An 18,489-nucleotide genomic window follows, 5' to 3' on the forward strand; every position below is an offset into this window, starting at 1 on the left:
TTTATAGTTTTTTAAGCATGGTAAAATCACTGATTCGCTCTTAAAAATGATTCAATTATTCTTAAAAGCAAAAGTTATTAAACAACCTTACATAGTCCTTTTCGTATTCCTAATATAATTTTATAGTTACAACCAAGTTGGTTTACGAGCAGTATAATATTTTAATAAATATAAAATATTATTAAAAAAAATTATCTAGTGCATGCAATACACATCAGTGCGTGGAGTGCCTTCACACTCTTCGAGCGGTGGTGTGTGAAGCGTCGTTCGCTGGTAGAACAATGGCTGTCGCAACAGTATTAGGAGCACCGCGACATCTCTTTCCATGTAAGGAGACACGTGTGTCGCTAGTGGCCTCTTTTTTTTTTTTTTTTTTTTTTTTAATTTCCTCTTTTCTCTCATCCCCTCCAGATATGTGCTAGCCATTGAAAATTGAGATCCTGATCTCATGCTTTTTTACAATATAATACAATCTTATAGGGTGTCCCTTTCAAAGTTCAAATCTTGTCGCTGCCCTCCAAAACATTTGCTCATTTAAATGTACTAGGTTGATGGTAAAATCATCCGAGTAAAAAAAAACAAGAGAAAAGATACATCATGTTCTTCTAGTTTAGGTATTTCAAAATAAATCAATGGTTATGATCTAAGTAGCCGTTACTTATGTAATAATACACCAAAATTATTTATATAAACAAGTAAAATTAAAGTCTACGAGAAAAGCTGTAGTTGCTTCTTCATTTTTTTTAAATTAATGTAGATATTCAGGCTAGCTTTCATGTATCTCAATTAATCGTATAGGCTCTGAAATTAACAATTATATAAGCTTTCAATAACTCTAAGAAAACTCAAATTCATGATCATCGGTAGCTTCTTTATTATTTTGTTTTTTGATTAATATGAGTGTCTAGATTAATTTATACATGTCTCAACTAATCTCACGATCTCTAAAATTAACAATTATATAAACCTTTAATAACCTTATAATTTCAAAAAATTTAATTGCAAGGTGAAGAGAGAACAGTCTAATTTAGATAAAAATTATCATATATAATCACCTTCAAGCTTGGTAACGGTTATCATAAATACAAGAGGGTTGGGTAAAATAACATGTTAGATCTAAAAAACTTAGATATAAAACAATATAAGACCAGATCCACGAGCCTTGAATATAATAATATAATAGTTATAATTTTTTAAAATAATTAATATTAACTCCCTACAGAATGCAGAACCATACACTAGTTTAATCTATAATAAGACTTCCCTTTGTTGGCCGCACATGTCTTACAACCCAATTTAAAGGGTTCACTTTTACTCAATGCATTTAATTTCCTCTAAGAGATTTATTCTCTTCATAAATTCATCCCTGATTGTAATTTCGTTTGCGTTTTTTCACATAACATACTTGTCTAGTGATAGACCATAGATTTGTAATGCAAGGCAGCGAAAAAGGAAGACACTAACAGAATTCTTAGAATTATCAAGGGAATTTTCCATTGGAATTTATATTCTAATTTCGTTGGTAATAAATTTACTAATGGGCTCATGAATGGAAATGCTCCGTCATTAAAAATCTCGTCGGTAATTTTTTATTTGTCGATGAATTTGTCAATAATAAAATTAAAGATGGATTTACTGACGGGAAAAACATATAAAAAAATTTATCCGCTTCATTCTATCAGTATTTTCCTCGGGAATTTTTCCATATAACCAATAAAAATACTGTATGCAATTCTGTCCGTGATAAAATAGTGGCACAATGGCATTTACAATATTTTTTTTTCCAACTCTATGAAATACACCAACGCCAAACTTAATGCGTTGGTAATACCATCAATAATTATTTAAAAATATTTTTAAAAAATATATTTAAAAGAAGTAGAAAATAATTAAATTAATATAAATCAACACTCCATAATACTCAGGAATTGAGTTGCTTGGCAAAAAAAAGAAGAAAATCAACTCAAACAAATTTGCAACAAATAAATAACACAAAAATAAACAATAACAACAACAAATAAATAAATCAACTAAAACAAATTCCCACTTAACTTAGAAAACCTATTTCAGAACCCATGATATAGCAACAAATAAAATAATTTAATTGAAATTAAACAACAAAATTGAAAAAAAAATCCAACAAAATTTATCTCACATAAAAAAAATCCTACAACAACATTCATACAATTATTAAAAATAGAAAAATTAAAAATTAAAAAAACAAATATAATGAAAAAAAAACACACAAAAAATCTTACCTTAATGTAATTGCTAGTGAAAAGAGAAAAGGAAAAAATAAATTCATAAAGTATATTAATTAAAAAAACTTAAAAGAGAAAAGAAGAAGAGAGGGGAAGGCATACTCGTGCGTGAAGAAGAAAAGAAGAGAAGAAAAGAGAACATAAGAGAAGGAGTTGAGGAGAGAAGAGAAAGAAAGAAAGGGACATTGATGTCTTTTACATAAGGGGAGGAAGAAGAAGAAGAAGAAGAAGAGGCTTGTCTGTTATGAAATGAGGGATTTTAGTTTTTTTATTAATAATTTTTACTGATAGATCATTAAATATTAATATTTTTAATCATTCTGTTTTGTCTATAATATTTAATCTAAAATTTTAATTTAATAAAAAAAAAATTAGAAACTCCTTAAATATCACCGACTACTTTTCAACCTCTTGATGATTCTGTCTGTAATATTTAAATTAAAATTTTAATTTAATCAAAAATTTTTAAAAACCGCCTAAATATTGGGAAGGAATATGGGATATTGGGGGTGTACCTGAGACTTTTCTTCTTCTTCTTTTTTGGTTATTAATTTTTTTTAAAAAATTATCTTTTTTTATTTTTATTGAAATATTTCCTTTTGTTTTTTTTCTTATTAAATAATTCATTTATTTTTTTATTCAATTTAAACTATACACTAATTGAAAATATGAATGAAGGGGTAACACTACCATAATCTTTATATTTACCGATAGAATTTTCCATCGGTATTTGTACTATCATTCCGTTGGTAATTAAATTACAATGAAATCACCGACGACAATGCTCCGTCGATAAATCTTTTGTCTGTAATTTTTTAGCCGTTGGTAATAAAAAATATTATTACCGATGGATTTACTAACGGAAATAATGCACAAAAAAAATTTATCCGCTTCATTCTGTCGGTATTTTCCTCGGTACCATATGTAATTTCGTAGGTAATTATTTAAAAATATTTTAAAAAATTCATTTTACGAAACTATAAAATAATTAAATTAATATGAATCAACACTCTATAATACTCAAAACACTTGGAAAAAAGAAGAAGAAAATCATAGGAAAAAAAATTCTACAACAATATTTATACAATTATTAGGAACAAAAACAATTAAAAATAAAATAAAATAACAAATATAGTGAAAAAAAACATGAAAAAAGAAGAAAAAAGAAAAATCTTACCTTAATGTGGTTGCAAGTGAAGCTAAGAAGAGAAAAAAAAAATTCGTAAAGTATATTAATTAAAAAAAACTGAGAAGAAAAAATAAGAAAGGAGAAGAATACATACCTTAGTATGAAGGAGAAGAAAAAGAGTCAAGGAGAGAAGAGAAGAGAAAGAAATGGATATTGATATTTTTTACATATGGGGAAGAAGAAGAAGAAGATGAAGATGAATAAAGGAGCCCTGTCTATTGTGAAATCATGAATTCTAGGTTTTTTATTGAGGCGTTTTACTGACAGTTCTACCGACGGATAATTAACTATTAATATTTTTAATCATTCTATCAGTTATTCCATCTGTAATATTTAATGTAATATTTAATTTAAAATTTTAATTTAATTGAAATTTTTCAGAAAACCGCCAAATAACACCGATAACTTTTCAATCTTTCGGTGATTTTGTCTGTAAAGAATAGTAATTAACAGTGCAAATGGGAAGTGAGCAGTTTCAGAGCTCTCTGCAAAATATCGACAGAATTTTCCATTGGTGAATCCCTTTGAAATTGACATGATGAACAATGTTCATAGTTTATCAACGATTTTACTGGCGGAATAAATTCCATCGGTAATTTCGTTGGTAAAAATAACACATTATCGTTTTTTTTGCTTTGTTTTAATTTTTTTTTCCCCACTGTAATTCTCTTGGTATATCCGAGAAAATATTTCCGTCGGAAATTTACCGACGGAAATAGTCCCTCAGTATTTTCATTTGTATTTATCAATTTTCTGATAGTGTAAACAACCATAATTTGAGAGAACATTATTCAATTCAATCAAATTATTTGTAATAAATTTAACTTCACTAGATTTAATCCACAGATATAGACAACCATAATAAGGTATATTTAATCATATATTCAGAATTTCAATTCTTTTTTTTTCTAAATAAAATGATTTTTTTAATTCATTTGCATTAAATTATATGGTGCGAATTGAGAATCTCTTATTAACAAAAAAAAAAAAAACGAAACCTAAACTAAATCTCCTCAAAAAGATTATAGACTCATAGTAATATTCTTTATAATAGTATAATTATGAATTGTCTTTGGAAAAAAATATTAAATTATGTTCTCAAGGTAAAATTATCTTTTCATAATGACACGATTGTTTTTAATATATTGTATGAGATTAGATTTTTTATTTTCTTTTTTTTACACCATAAATCTACTATTTAATCTTAAAATAAAAAAATATATATTGTCTTTTACTTAAAAGTGTTTTAGTTTATTTAAAAATATTGTGATCCATTTCATTATTATTTTTTAAATTTTAGAATAAGTTATAAAATTGCAAATGTTTTTCAATTTCATTCTATAATTTTTTAATCTATAAATAATGTATTAAATTGCAAATATTTTTCAATTTCACCCCTATAATTGTTTTAATCTTTCAAATTTGATCACCGTTCTTTTAATTGTGATTGATTTTGTTTGGGATCATTTTAAAATTTTTCCTTTTAAATTTTATCCTTAGATTTTTTTTTCTATCAAATTTTATCTCTATTTTTTTATTGCCTTTTTTTTTGCTTTTGCAAGTTTTTTTTATTTATATTTTTTTTATTTCATCATTCAAATAAAATTGGTAGAAAATTAAGCTTCTTGATTGAACCGGATCCAGGATTTCATGGGTTGCGAGTTGATGTTTTCTTATTTTTTTTTATCATTTTTGTGATTTGTCTTCTATTGAATTAGCCCCTTATATTTTGTTTTTTAATTTCACCCTCTTAGTACTTTTTAACTATAAATAGTCTACAAAATTATAAATGTTTTTTCAATTTCATCCCCGATGATTTTTTTTTTCTTTTTCAAATTTCATCATTTTTGGGTTTTCTCCATCAGATATTATCCTCATTCTTTTTGTTTTTTTTTCTTTTGCAACTTTTTCATTAATATTTTTTTCACGATTTCATCCTTCAAAAATAAATTTGTTGAGAATTAAACTTCTTGATTGAAATCAAGTCTAGGATTTCATGGGTCACAAGTTTTAGCTATTAGACCAAGTTTAGGAGGTTCACTTGATGTTTTTCCTTTTTTTTTTAAGCTGATATTTCCTTATTTTGTATCCTTTTTTAGAATTTTTTCTTGTTATTTTTTATGGTTTGCATTCTATTGAATTAGTCTCGAGTTCATGACCAAAATTATATTTTCAAAGGTTAATGTGGTTTGCGTTCTATTGAATCGATGCCAACAATGATTTTCTTTCTATATCACTGGAATGCGATAAATTTTTCTCTTATCTTTCAAACCAGAGACTAAAAAATAAAAAAAATAAAATTGGACCAAAATTGATTTTTCTTGAAATTTTGAAAATTGGATGGAGACCTAATTTTTATAATTCAAAACGTATGAGGATGAAATTGAATATTTCACCAAGAAGTTCAAAAATGCCACCCATCTCCTTCATATTTTTCACTTTGGTCCTCTATCTCTCAATTCTTCCCTCTCTTAACAATTTTAGCTAAATTAGCCTTCAATTAGCTAGGTCCTTAAAGAGCAAAATTTAAATAAAAAAAAGGGAAAAAGCACTCATGTTCACAATATCCAGGAGTATGTGTTTATACTGCGTGAAGGAATAATATTTCTCCCACATCTATTGTTAATATCTCTCCCTTGCACAAAATGAGGAGTAGCATAGTGAATTTATGGAGGCAGCTAGGTCGGTGTACACTAGCTAGGGTCTATAGTTTTCTGTATAACTAGATAAGTTGAAATGAAACCTCTTGAAATATTCGAGGCATAACTTAAACGAGATAATCACTTCGCTGTATATATTACTGTGGTCCAGAAGTGATGGTGACCAGTGGTGGACAACACTTAAACGTGGGCTGCAGAATTGCATTATTGAGTGCCTTTATCAATTTGTCGAGCAGAATTGCAGTATTGAGTTGAGTGCCTTTATCAATTTATCGAGCGGAAAAATCATCACCCGCGGTGCTTTACTTGTTCTTGAGGTTACAAGATGTCCAGTGGATTATAGAAAATAATTGTAATATGCGCAAGCTGACCCGAATACCCCATACAAAAAAAAAATAAAAATATAGAGCCTCTGCATGCAACATCTCTCGTGCATTCAACAGCAAAAACTTACTTTGCAAGTGAATTAAAAGCTTGGGGGGAGAGATGGATAGCAAGAAAGTGAGTTTGTCTTTTATACTCTTGTGTGTTCACGGCGTTCTATAAAAAATTAAATTTAAAAAAAAATAATTATCTTTTATATTTTGAATCATTTTGATACGTTGATTTTAAAAATAAATTTTAAAAATAAAAAAATATTATTTTAATATATTAAAAATACTTTCAGTATAAAAAATACTTTGAGAGAAACCCTGGAGCATAATAAATTGACAGTATCCATGAGTATGTGTTTATAGTGTGTGAAGGAATAATATTTTCGCCACATCTATTGTTAGTATCTCTCTCCCTTGCACAAAATGAGGAGTAGCATAGTGAATTTATTGAGGCAGCTAGGTCGGTGTACACTACTCGGGTCTATAGTTTTCTGTATAACTAACTAGATAAGTATAACAATGATGAGTTGAAATGAAACCTCTTCTAGGCATAACTTAAACGTGATAATGACTTTGCTGTATATATCACTTAAACGTGGGCTGCAGAATTGCTCTATTGAACCGAGTGCCTTTATCAATTTGTAGAGCGGAAAAATCATCACACCGCTATATAATAAAGTCTCTGCATGCAACATCTATCATGCATTCAAGAACAAAAACTTACTCTGCAAGTGAGTGAGTAAATTAAAAGCTTAGCGGTTGTGTGCGAGTGTGGGGGAGAGATGGATAGCAAGAAAGTGAGTTTGTTTCTGATAGTATCCTTACTCTTCATGGCGACTATTTCTCCTTGCGCTTTCTCTATGAGGGAAATCCCACTCACCTTTGATGGCGTTGATGATATCACTACTAGTAATACCAAGAACATTCCCCCCTCAAATGTGATGATGCCTAAATCGGCAGACAAGTGCCTCCCTCCAGGTACATCTCCATGCTTAATCGGCGACGTAGGTTGTTGCAGCGGCATATGCCTTTTAATTTGGCCACCAGTATGCGGTTGAAAATTTTTATCAGTAAAAACAACACCATGCATGAGCTAGTGGAATTGAAGAAGCTAGCTATAAATGAAGATGGTGGTACGTGAATGTTGGAACAAGACTGAGAAATAAAACATTAGCTGGGATATAATTATTATATCCATGCTTGTTTATCTTCTTCTGTGTGTGCTCTTTTTTTTTTCCTCCCTTTGTTGCAGGTGTGATTTCACTGGTGTTGATGAGATCACTGCTAGTAATAACAATAATAGTAACTTTTTCTTCGTCTGGTTCTTTCTTAGGCGGCCCAACACTAACGACTTCTGCCTTTTTTCCAGGTTTTCTGAGTTTTTTAGCCACCAGCACTGGGTCTACAACTCCAATTACTGTTAATGTTCCCTTCGCAATATCAACTGCTATCTCATCAATGCCTCTTATAAGCTCAAAAACAACTTATATAGACATATCGACAAGTTACAATATTTTCCACATCTTGCAATTAATTTTAGAGAATTTAATATTTTCTGCAGTGAATTCCAAGAGAAAGCTCTATTTGAGAAATCAAAATTGTCTATAGATAAAATTGATACAAAAAATTGTTCTTATACATAAATATACAAAATAAATATAGATTTTTAAAGTTTTTAAAGAGGATAAATTCTAAGTAAAATGAGTTTTGAACTTAAACTCATAAACGCACATACCAACCCAGTTCGTGCTTATGCTCTTGCTTAGGATTTAGGCCAAGCCATGCGAGTTTGGATTTATAGTAAATTAATATTTTGGATTACAAAAAATTATTTTAGAGAGGATAAGTTCTAAGAAAAATACGCTATGAGCTTAAGTAAAATAAGTTTTCATTAGTTTTGTGTGCGGCTGGCCATAAGGACTAAATATGTTGACTAAACACTGAACAGATATCGCTCCCTCACAAGTGTTAAATTACCATCTATAGTGTAAATATTTTATGTGTATAGCGTCATCCACAATACAATAAATCTATATTCATAATAAATATACACTGTTTTGCCCCCACTTTTTAAAATATAGTATAATATGCTTTGTATAAATTAAGTGAAAACGATATCCACGTTAAAAGAAAAATACAACAAAATATTAGTACGTTCAAAAAAGTAATTTAATAGAGCAATTTTTTCTTCTTCTAAATTCTTCTTTCTTCTTCTTCCTTTTTAAAAAGAAATCAATGATTTTATCTCCCAACAAGACTTTACCTTTGAACAAATGAATTGATATTTTAGTTGTCTTGTTTCGATATGTGCAGCCAACAAAGGGATGGACAGCTAGAAAAACCCAATTTAACATGTGTTTTTTTTTTCACATATCATATAAGGTACTGTTTATTTTTATATTTTAAAAGTGTATTTGAAAAAATTTAATTTTTTTTATTTTTTTTATTTCAAATTAGTTTGTTTTTGGTGTTTTTAAATTATTTTTATTTGTTGATATTAAAAATATTTTTTTTAAAAAAAATTAATACATCTCTGAGTGAAAAATACTTTGAAAAACAACTACATTTATAATCACATTCCCAAACAGACCACGATTTCAAATCGATCAAAATATCATAACACCATACAAACATTATTATTTTTATTTAAAAAATTCTCTTCTTTTATTTTTCTTGAAATATTTCCTTTTGGGTTTTTTTTATTTTGTTAATAAATAATTCAATTATTTTTTATTCAAATTAAACTATACACTTATTGAAAATTATTAACGGAGGGGCTAAACAACCATAATTTGAGGGTACATTATTCAATTCAATCAAGTTATTTGTAATAAGTTTAACTTGACTAGATTTAATCATAGATATAGACAACCATAATAAGGTGTATTTAATCCTATCTTCAGAATTTCAATTTTTTTTTCCTAAATAAACTAAACTATATGGTTTGAGAATCTCTTATTAACAAAAAAAAAAATAATAACTAAAAAAACTATTGTGCAACTAGACTCAAGTGCTATGCATTGTAATAATGTAATTATGAATTTGCCTTGAAAAAAACATTAAACTATATTTTGGGGGCAAGGTTGTCTTTTTACAATAACATAATTGTCTTTAAGATATTATATGTGGTTATTAGATTTTTCATTTTCTTTTCTTTACACAATAAAATTATAACTTAAGTGTGATTTAGTCCTATCATTTATTTCAAAATAATGTAATCCTTTTCATTATTATTTTTTTTCATTTTAGAATAAGTTATAAAATTACAAATGTTTTTAAATCTCACCCCATCATTTTTTAATTTATAAATAATTTATCAAATTATATATTTTTTTAAAATTTCACCCCTATTAGTTTTTAATATATAGATAATCTATCAAAAACCCTCAATTTCATAGAAAATAAACAAAATTTTCTTGTTGTTTAGATAGAAGAAAAATAAAGAGTTAAAACTAGACTTAAAGAACACCAAATCTTTTAGAGATCAAAGAACTTAAGAAAAGTAGGTTTAGGGAGTAAGACATGCTTAGCTCGTGCTTGTACTTTGGGTTGGGCTTGTAATATTTATATCATTTAAAAACACATCTTACTTTATACTTATTAGTAGTCTCATCAACTTTCATGTTTTGTTTGAAGACCCATTTATAATCTAATTATTTACTATTAGGTGTAAGGTCTAGTAGTTCTCATATATGATTTTGCATAATGGATTCAATTTCTCTATTAGCGTCCCTCTTTTAATAAGTTTTAAGGCAAGAAATTGCCTTAGAGTAGCTCTAAGGTTCATTTTGTTACAAGTATATTAAAGAGTCGAAATAGATTTTTAGGTTGTTTTCTCAATTTTAATCATTTTTGTTCAACTTCATGATCTTCTAATTGATAATGACTACTTGAATTACCTTCAATGATTTTATTAAGTGAACAAATTTATTGTACTTTTTAAAATGGAAAATCATATAAAAAGAATGTAGCATTATTTTATTCCATTATAGTATTATGATTAATATCCTTAATACTTGATTTATATACAAGAAATTGATTTACAATATCATTGTAAGCATATCGAATAAAAACACAATCCATAAGTTTAGGTCTTATCTTGTATTTTTGAGATCTAATATTGTAGCTTTTACAAGACATTCTCACATTTTGAGGCATTTATATAAAGGTTTTTACCTTTTCACAATTCATATGAAGTATATAATTAACAATTAAAATCACCTCCCCCTACAAGTTTTAAGATGCTCTTAAAACTAACCAACATGGTATTGATTATTTCTTTTAGTCTTTGGTTTTTTTTTTTCATTTAGCAATGCTATTTGTTGAGGTGAATAAGTAGTAGTTTGGTGAATAATACCATTTTGAAAACAAAATTCACTAGAAGAGTGCTTCGTAATCTCCACTTCTATTACTTTTTTATTACATTTATCTTATTAATTTGATTTTCAACTTTATTCTTATAATATTTAAACATTTCATGAGCCTCATATTTGCATTTAGGCAAATAGGTATAACAATACCTTGTGCAATCATCTATAAAAGTAATGTACTACTTTTTTCTACCTCTAGTTTATATAAATTTTAAATCATCAGTATCCAAGTGAATTAAATCTAGAGGTTTACTATTCTTTTTAATTGTTTGAAAATATTTTTTTTGTGAATTTCTGTTCTAAATAAATCTCACATCTATGATTTTTCTAAAAAACCATACTTAATAATAATTTAAGACTAATTAACCTCTTCCCACTCTCTTAAATTATGTTTTTAGAACATTCAGACTTTCACCGGTAGATAAAGAGTTGCTAGACAGAGATGTAGTTATCAAGGTGCTTAGAGAGAGAATCAAATAAGCTCAATGCATTATGAAGCAAATATATGATTATGAACATAGGGAAAAATAATTCTTTATTGGGTAAATGGTATATCTTAAGTTGCAATCTTATAGGGAATTATTTGTATGCATAAGGAGAAATATCAAGTTGTCTACAAAGTATTATGGCCAATCATAGTTCTAAAATATTGGTACATTAGCTTATAATCTTAATTTACTAGTGAGGTCTCGTATTTATCTAATGTTTCATGTTTCTTTTCCCAATAAAATAATTAGATCTAATAACTCTATCCAAACTTAGCTTTCTAAATTTAAATGATATTGTTGAAACTTTAAACATTCCTCAAGTCATCTTAGATCAAAATTCAAAAAGGAAAACATGATATTTTCATTCATTGGAAACTGTTATCACTTGTTGATGCAATATGAAAAGGTGTTGACCTTATCAAAGAAATAATTTCCATATTGCACCAATGAGGATAAAGAAGAATTTAATAGGGGAGAAGTTGTTTTCATAATTCATTTTTAAAGAAGAATTTAATGGGGAGAAGTTGTTGTCATAATCCATTTTTTATCTTTATTTTCTATATATTTTTAAAAATACAAAATATCCCAAAAGGTAATTTAAAAATACAAAAAAAACAAATATATATATATATATATATATATATATATATATATATATTTTCTTAATGCAATTTAGTCAATTTAGGCTAGATCAATGTGATCCCACATAGACCCGTCAAGAACGAGCGATGCCTTCAAATCCATTTAATCCTTGTGGGTTCGTGGGTTCAATACCTATTAATAACTAATTATCCATACATATCTATGCCCAACTAATTTTTAAGCAAAAAAATCATATTTTTCTCAAGCCTAAATCCAAAACTAATCTTTTAGTTTAGATTTTATAATAAAATGTCATTTTAGACAATTTAGAGGACAACAAAGACTTCTCATTTTCTTATAAACAACAATACAATTTATTTTAGGTAGTCTGTGTAGGGGAATTATATTATTTTTTTTTATTATATAACAAGCTCCTTATCTAGAATCTTTAAAAAATCATCCAGGGTTTTCTAGTTACCATAAAACTAGTTGGTGATTTCTTTTTCTAATTTAATCTCTTTTTATATTTGGCTCTCTGAGATGTACCCTGCTATAGAATGGTGGGGAAACTTAGTAAGTGTTAGGCTATGTTTGTTTGTATAAGAAAATGATGTGTTTTGTTCTAATATTTGTTTTGTGGTTCTTTATTTTACATAATTTGTTTGATTCAATAGTCATCTAATTATGTGTTATTATTTCCTGCATTTTATTTTATACATTTTATTTATTATATGTATGAATTGGATATGAAGTTATGCTTGTGCATCCATTACATGCCATTTTCATTGATTTAGGTTAGAAATAAAGAATTAGTGGTGTCCCAATAGGTTCCACCCCATATTAGCATTCATGAAACCTTAGACTCTAATTAAAAGTCTATATGATTATAATTAGTAGTTAATATGGCATTGATCTAATTTATTCTCTTTGCACCTTCTAAGTATTAGGTCAACTTTTTAAGATTTGTTTACTCAAGTGATGAGGGACCTTTTTTGAGACTATACATTAGCCAACCTATCTATATATCATGACTAGAACCTTCCTTTAATGATCTTTTTATAATATCATTAAGTAAACTTAATATGCATGAAATATCATAACAGGGGTGATAGGACAATCAATATTGAAAAATACTCATCAGCTTATTGTCAATGAAGTTAATAAAGCAAGCATAAGCTACATAACCAGAAGTCTGGTCATTATAAGCTTCCAAGATAAATTATCATTATAGCCTAGTATGATAAAGAGTGTAGCTTGTTTATCAATATTTGGTTGATTAGTACTCGAATATTTGGTTGATTAATACTCGAAGGAAAAGGGATTGAGTTGTATGATAAATCAATAAATTATTCTACCTATATTTACCCAAGTGATGAGAGATTCTTTTTAAGACTATACATTAGCCAATCTACTTACATATCATGATTGGAATCTTCCCTTAGGTGTCTCCCTGTACATTAGCCAAAGCTTACAACATTTTTAAGCTTAGCCTATCAATCTAATGAAATTTTTTTTTCTAATATTATTTTTATTTTTAGTAAAGATCATTAGTCCAATGACAACTTTCTTTTGATCCATTTTTCAAATTTCATATTAAGAATAGCCACCTAATAATTTTGACCAATTATTTTTGAATTTCATGCCGAGTTTGGCCACTAATAATTTGGATCTATTTTTTCATGTTGAGGTTGGTAACTTAACAATTTTGACCCGTCATTTTTAAATTTCAAAAATTTTGACTCGATTTTGTAACAAACTTTTGAAATAAATGAAAAGTTATTTTTAATCAAATATATTTATGATTTTTGTATGAGTTAGAGATTAAAAATCAATTTATAAAAACCATATCAAATGAAACTAAAAATCCATCAGTTTTTTCATCTTATAATAACTAGAGTGTAATATGAGCAAATCATATTCCTATTGTTGGTGGTATTTAATTATTGATGAATGAGAAATTGTCTTATCGTTCGACTTTGTTATTACTTTTAGTGTGTATTTGAGATTGTGGTATAATGAGATTTTTAAAATAGTTTTTTTTTAACATCAACACATCAAATTAAACCATAAAAAAAATTAAGAAAATCAATTTGATATTTTTTTCAAACTAAAAACACTTAAAAGCAATTACAAACACACTTTCAAACACCTTTAGTGTCTACACTTTTGAAGAATCAGAATCTGTATTTAGCTTGGACTCCTATGAATTTTTGTAACTCTTATTTGGAGGGTTTGCCAAGCATGCATCCTCCAAATGTTGATAGCTCTAATAATTTACTCTTGAAAAATTGTTAAGGAGAAATGAATGATCAGTTCGGATATATTTAAAAGCTAGATTACATTTAATTGATGATTTTAATGTTGTGACTTCATATAAAGATGCCGGCAAGTTTCACCATATCATAAAGCAAAAAATGAAGGAACAAATTAATTGTTTTTCTCAAATGTTTAACCTCTTAATTTCTCTTATTTCTTAATTTAGATTCTTTGAATAATTAAGAACAAACACTATGGCACGTCATGAACCAGAATGGTTTCTTCATGATCATATCACAAGTGAAATTTGAATTGGCGGTTTATGCTTCCCTTGAGGGGTTTTTTTTTTTTCCTTGAATTTGTTTAGGGCTAATGAAGCCAAGCAAACGCTTATAATAGAACCTTCGTTAGTAGTTCTGTTTGTCACATATTTCTACTCAGAAACACAAAGTGAAAGGACATACTGAATATTTTTCAATTTTGTTTTTATTTTTTTTAATATCAACAAGATCATCGGTTAAGACAATAGTTGTTTCACATGCTTGTCACCAACCTACAAGCTCTCCATGTAAAAATGGAGAGGACTACAGGTTGCATTTTCCATGGCTGTTTTACATGCTTGTCACCAACCTATAAGCTTTCCATGTACAGATGGAAACGATTACAAGCTGCATTTGCCAGCTTTGACATTTTGCATGATCTCTTTAGATATCAAGACAAGGTCAAGGACATAATTCACATATTGACACTTAATGAAGCTTAAGAGAACAAGTGTTTTTGATTTACATGTTCGGCACCAATCCATGGGCTTTTAAGCTATAAAGGGTCTTAGAGCTAGCCACATCTTGAATAGAACGATCTGAAGATGGGACTTTCAGCTTTTGTATTGCATCTTTTTCTATGCAGTTTTGCATTGTTCTTGAGTGCCTCTTCATGGGAACTTGACTATAAGATCAAGGCACTTCAAGATGCTGACCGTATTCTAGGACTTCCTGGGCAACCTCCGGTGAAGTTCCAGCAATATTCTGGATATGTTACAGTTGATGAAACTTATGGGAAGGCACTTTTCTATTGGTTCTTTGAAGCAACATATCAGCCTGAAAAGAAACCTCTCCTTCTGTGGCTCAATGGAGGTACCTAACTATCTACGAAGGGTCATCTATTTTTTATTTTTTTAAGCAAGATGATTTTATAGAAAAATTATCCCTAAACATCCAGTTCATGGATTTGTTCATAAAAAAAAATCCAATTCAACCTTTTCCATAACAGTCAATGCTATCAAGTATCATTAAAGTGCTCCTCTTGCAGGTCCTGGATGCTCATCTGTTGGGTTTGGTGAAGCTCAAGAGCTCGGCCCATTTTTGGTGAAGGAAGGCCCATCAATAGTATTCAATAATTACACTTGGAATAAAGGCATTTCCTCTCTTTTTTCCCACAAAATTCTACTATATAAATATCTTCATTATGAATGAGCGGTGTGCAGTTTTCAGCTAACTTAAGCAAAGGAGACCACCTACTGCAAAAGAGGGCAGCGTTAACATTTTTCCTTGTTTCATTGCTTTCAAATGATACAGCTGCAAATTTATTATTCTTGGATTCTCCGGCCGGCGTTGGATTTTCATATTCTAATACAAGTCTTGATGTTCAAGGAGATAATATGACGGGTAACTGAAAATTGGATAATAGAAGTTGATTATAAGATTTCAGACTTATCACTGTCATGACTGATCATAAGAACTTATAGAAGAAAAACAGATGGAGGGCTTGTAAATTTAGCATTCAAATTAACACTGTTACATTTGTTTTATTGCTTAGCCTTGGATGCGCGCACATTTCTCCTAAACTGGTTCAAGAGATTTCCACAATACAAGTCCAGTGAATTCTACATAGCAGGAGAAAGCTATGCAGGTCTGTAAATATTATTGTTCTGAATATTATGCAAACTTGGCAGCTCTGAACTTCTGACAGCATTTACACGACTCAATTTAGGCCACTTTGTACCACAACTTGCTGAAGTTATCTTCGATGAGAACAAGAATTCCACAGAGGACACTTACATAAATCTTAAGGGTTTCATGGTAGGTTTAATATGCAGATTAGAATCCTTGTTATTTTTATAGACATCATAATACTTTGGCTTAGAAATGCATAAAACAGATCATTTTTCCATACACAGCTTGTTCCATCTTGTGCAGATTGGAAATGCAATATTGGATGATGAAACTGATCAGAAAGGAATGATAGATTATGCATGGGATCATGCAATAATCTCAGATGGGGTGTACAATTCAATCAAGAAAAACTGTGATTTTATCACAAATCTGACTGAAGAATGCTGGGATTCATTATTGAAGTACTATGATGTCTACAAAATCATCAATGTGTATAGCTTGTATTCTCCAACTTGTCCTCTGGATCAACCCTTTGCCAAGTCTACAAAAATGTTTGCAGTCCCAAAATCCCTCAAAACAATCGTATGCTCTTTATTTCCTTTTCGTTCCCTTAAATTTATCTTTCATTTAACTAATCAAGTGATAAGGTCCTTCTATACAGGATATTCTGCGTAGAATTCCAGCAGGATATGATCCATGTACCATGAATCATGCAACAGATTATTTCAATCTTCCAGACGTTCAGGCAGCACTTCATGCTAATGTAACCAACATACCAGGACCATATGTCCTTTGCAAGTTAGTTTTATCTAAAACTCATTGATTAATTAGCAATTTTTCTTGTAAATTAACCTGTTTGAACAAGTGTATCTGAAATCTCATGATTCTGTCTGGTCTATTTTGTGTCTAGTAATGATGTGAACAGAGCCTGGCAAGACTCGGCCACTTCAATCTTACCAGTAATTAAGAAGCTCATCAATGGGGGCATTCGCGTATGGGTCTTCAGGTAATTAATCCTCAAACAAAAAAAAATTGATGCTTAAACATTAGTTATATCTGGGATTTCTGTATGGAATCGTCTGTTAATCTTCTAAATTTACGCTCTACTATATAATTAGTGGAGACACAGATGGTAGAATTCCAGTGACCTCAACCAGGTATAGCTTAAATAAGCTTGGACTAAACGTTACTGAAGATTGGACTCCATGGTATAATCACAGAGAGGTAATACATTTTCCACACAGGGATTTATGATCAGTTATAATAATAACTGTGATGTTAGAAATGTCAAAAAGATTTAGCTAAACGTCTGCACCAAGTCAAATGCTATGGTAGTGTTTGATATTGTAATAATAGTTGTTTTTTTAAAATAAAAATATTAAAATAATATTTTTTACTTTTTAAAATTTATTTTTGATATCAGTGTATTAAAACTATTAAAAAATATTAAAAAATTAATTTTAAATTTAAAAAATCATATTTTTATAAAACATTGTTTAGGCAGTCTTCTCTAGTGACGCAGTATACATAAAACATAACATCAATCTGAAATCTAAAAGAGTCTAAGAGCTTTTTTCGTAAATGTAAATTGCTCTTCACTCAACAATCGCTTGCAATGAAACTAATTTCTTATATGATCTAGGTTGGAGGCTGGACAATTACCTATGATGGGTTGACATTCATAACAGTGAGAGGAGCAGGTCACCAAGTTCCTACATATGCTCCAAAGCGTGCTCTTCAACTCGTCAGACACTTCCTAGCCAACAAGAAACTCCCATCTGTTGCTTTTTAATCAGCCCATGATCCAATTTGTCATGAAATTATCAAGCTGCAGAACATTCCTCGAAGGAATTGAGCTTACAATTACCTAATATTGTACTAGTTTTTGTTTTTATGTGTTGATCCATCTTTCTAATTTACCCGTAAACTTGGTTGTCATGCAGCAACATCATACATGCCAAATTGTTCTAAAAGAAATGTCTTAATTTCTTTAGCATTTCCTCTGTACCTTTCTGTCTGTAATTTTGCATTATCATAATATGTCATCAGAAATATTTGATGCATCTAAATCAAGAATATATAAAAAGCTCAGACCTCAATTTTGGATTCACATGTTTGACACAAACTCATAAGCTTTCACTCTATAAACTGAAAGAACTATTAACCACGTCTTGGGGTACCCCAAAAAGGGACTTTCAGAATTCACTTTGTGCCTTTCTTCGTCTTTTTTAGTTGTTGTTGAATGCCTCTTCATGGGATCTTAACCATAAGATCTAGGCAATTCAAGATGCCGACCGTTTTACGGAACTTCCCAGCCAACCTCTAGTCAAGTTCCAGCAATATTTGCTCCTGATTAGCTTGGGAGACTCGCACATTCACTAATATACTAAACCAAAACCAAAACCGAGTGGGAGATT

General features: G+C 29.1%; 1 protein-coding gene across 1 annotated transcript; it reads left to right on the forward strand.

Moving 5' to 3' along the window:
- The first annotated feature begins 7,266 nt into the window (after positions 1–7,266).
- LOC133694839 (serine carboxypeptidase-like 34) lies at positions 7,267–17,864 on the forward strand. Its single transcript, XM_062116541.1, has 12 exons — positions 7,267–7,448; positions 7,737–7,805; positions 15,087–15,313; positions 15,489–15,593; positions 15,755–15,844; positions 15,996–16,088; positions 16,170–16,258; positions 16,376–16,654; positions 16,734–16,870; positions 16,983–17,078; positions 17,191–17,296; positions 17,715–17,864. Exons 1-12 carry the CDS (start codon positions 7,267–7,269, stop codon positions 17,862–17,864), a joined length of 1,623 nt encoding a protein of 540 aa, XP_061972525.1.
- Positions 17,865–18,489: the final 625 nt, after the last annotated feature.

This window comes from Populus nigra, chromosome 5 (assembly GCF_951802175.1).
Source record: "Populus nigra chromosome 5, ddPopNigr1.1, whole genome shotgun sequence".
Lineage (NCBI taxonomy): Eukaryota > Viridiplantae > Streptophyta > Magnoliopsida > Malpighiales > Salicaceae > Populus > Populus nigra.

What these genes read in the sequence shown, in the direction of transcription:
- LOC133694839 (XM_062116541.1), top strand. Translation starts at nt 7,267, where the DNA reads ATGGATAGCAAGAAAGTGAGTTTGTTTCTGATAGTATCCTTACTCTTC. An exon ending in AGTAACTTTTTCTTCGTCTG is followed by an intron (nt 7,806 to 15,086) that starts GTTCTTTCTTAG and finishes TTTTCTATGCAG; the next exon opens with TTTTGCATTGTTCTTGAGTG. An exon ending in TAAATCTTAAGGGTTTCATG is followed by an intron (nt 16,259 to 16,375) that starts GTAGGTTTAATA and finishes CATCTTGTGCAG; the next exon opens with ATTGGAAATGCAATATTGGA.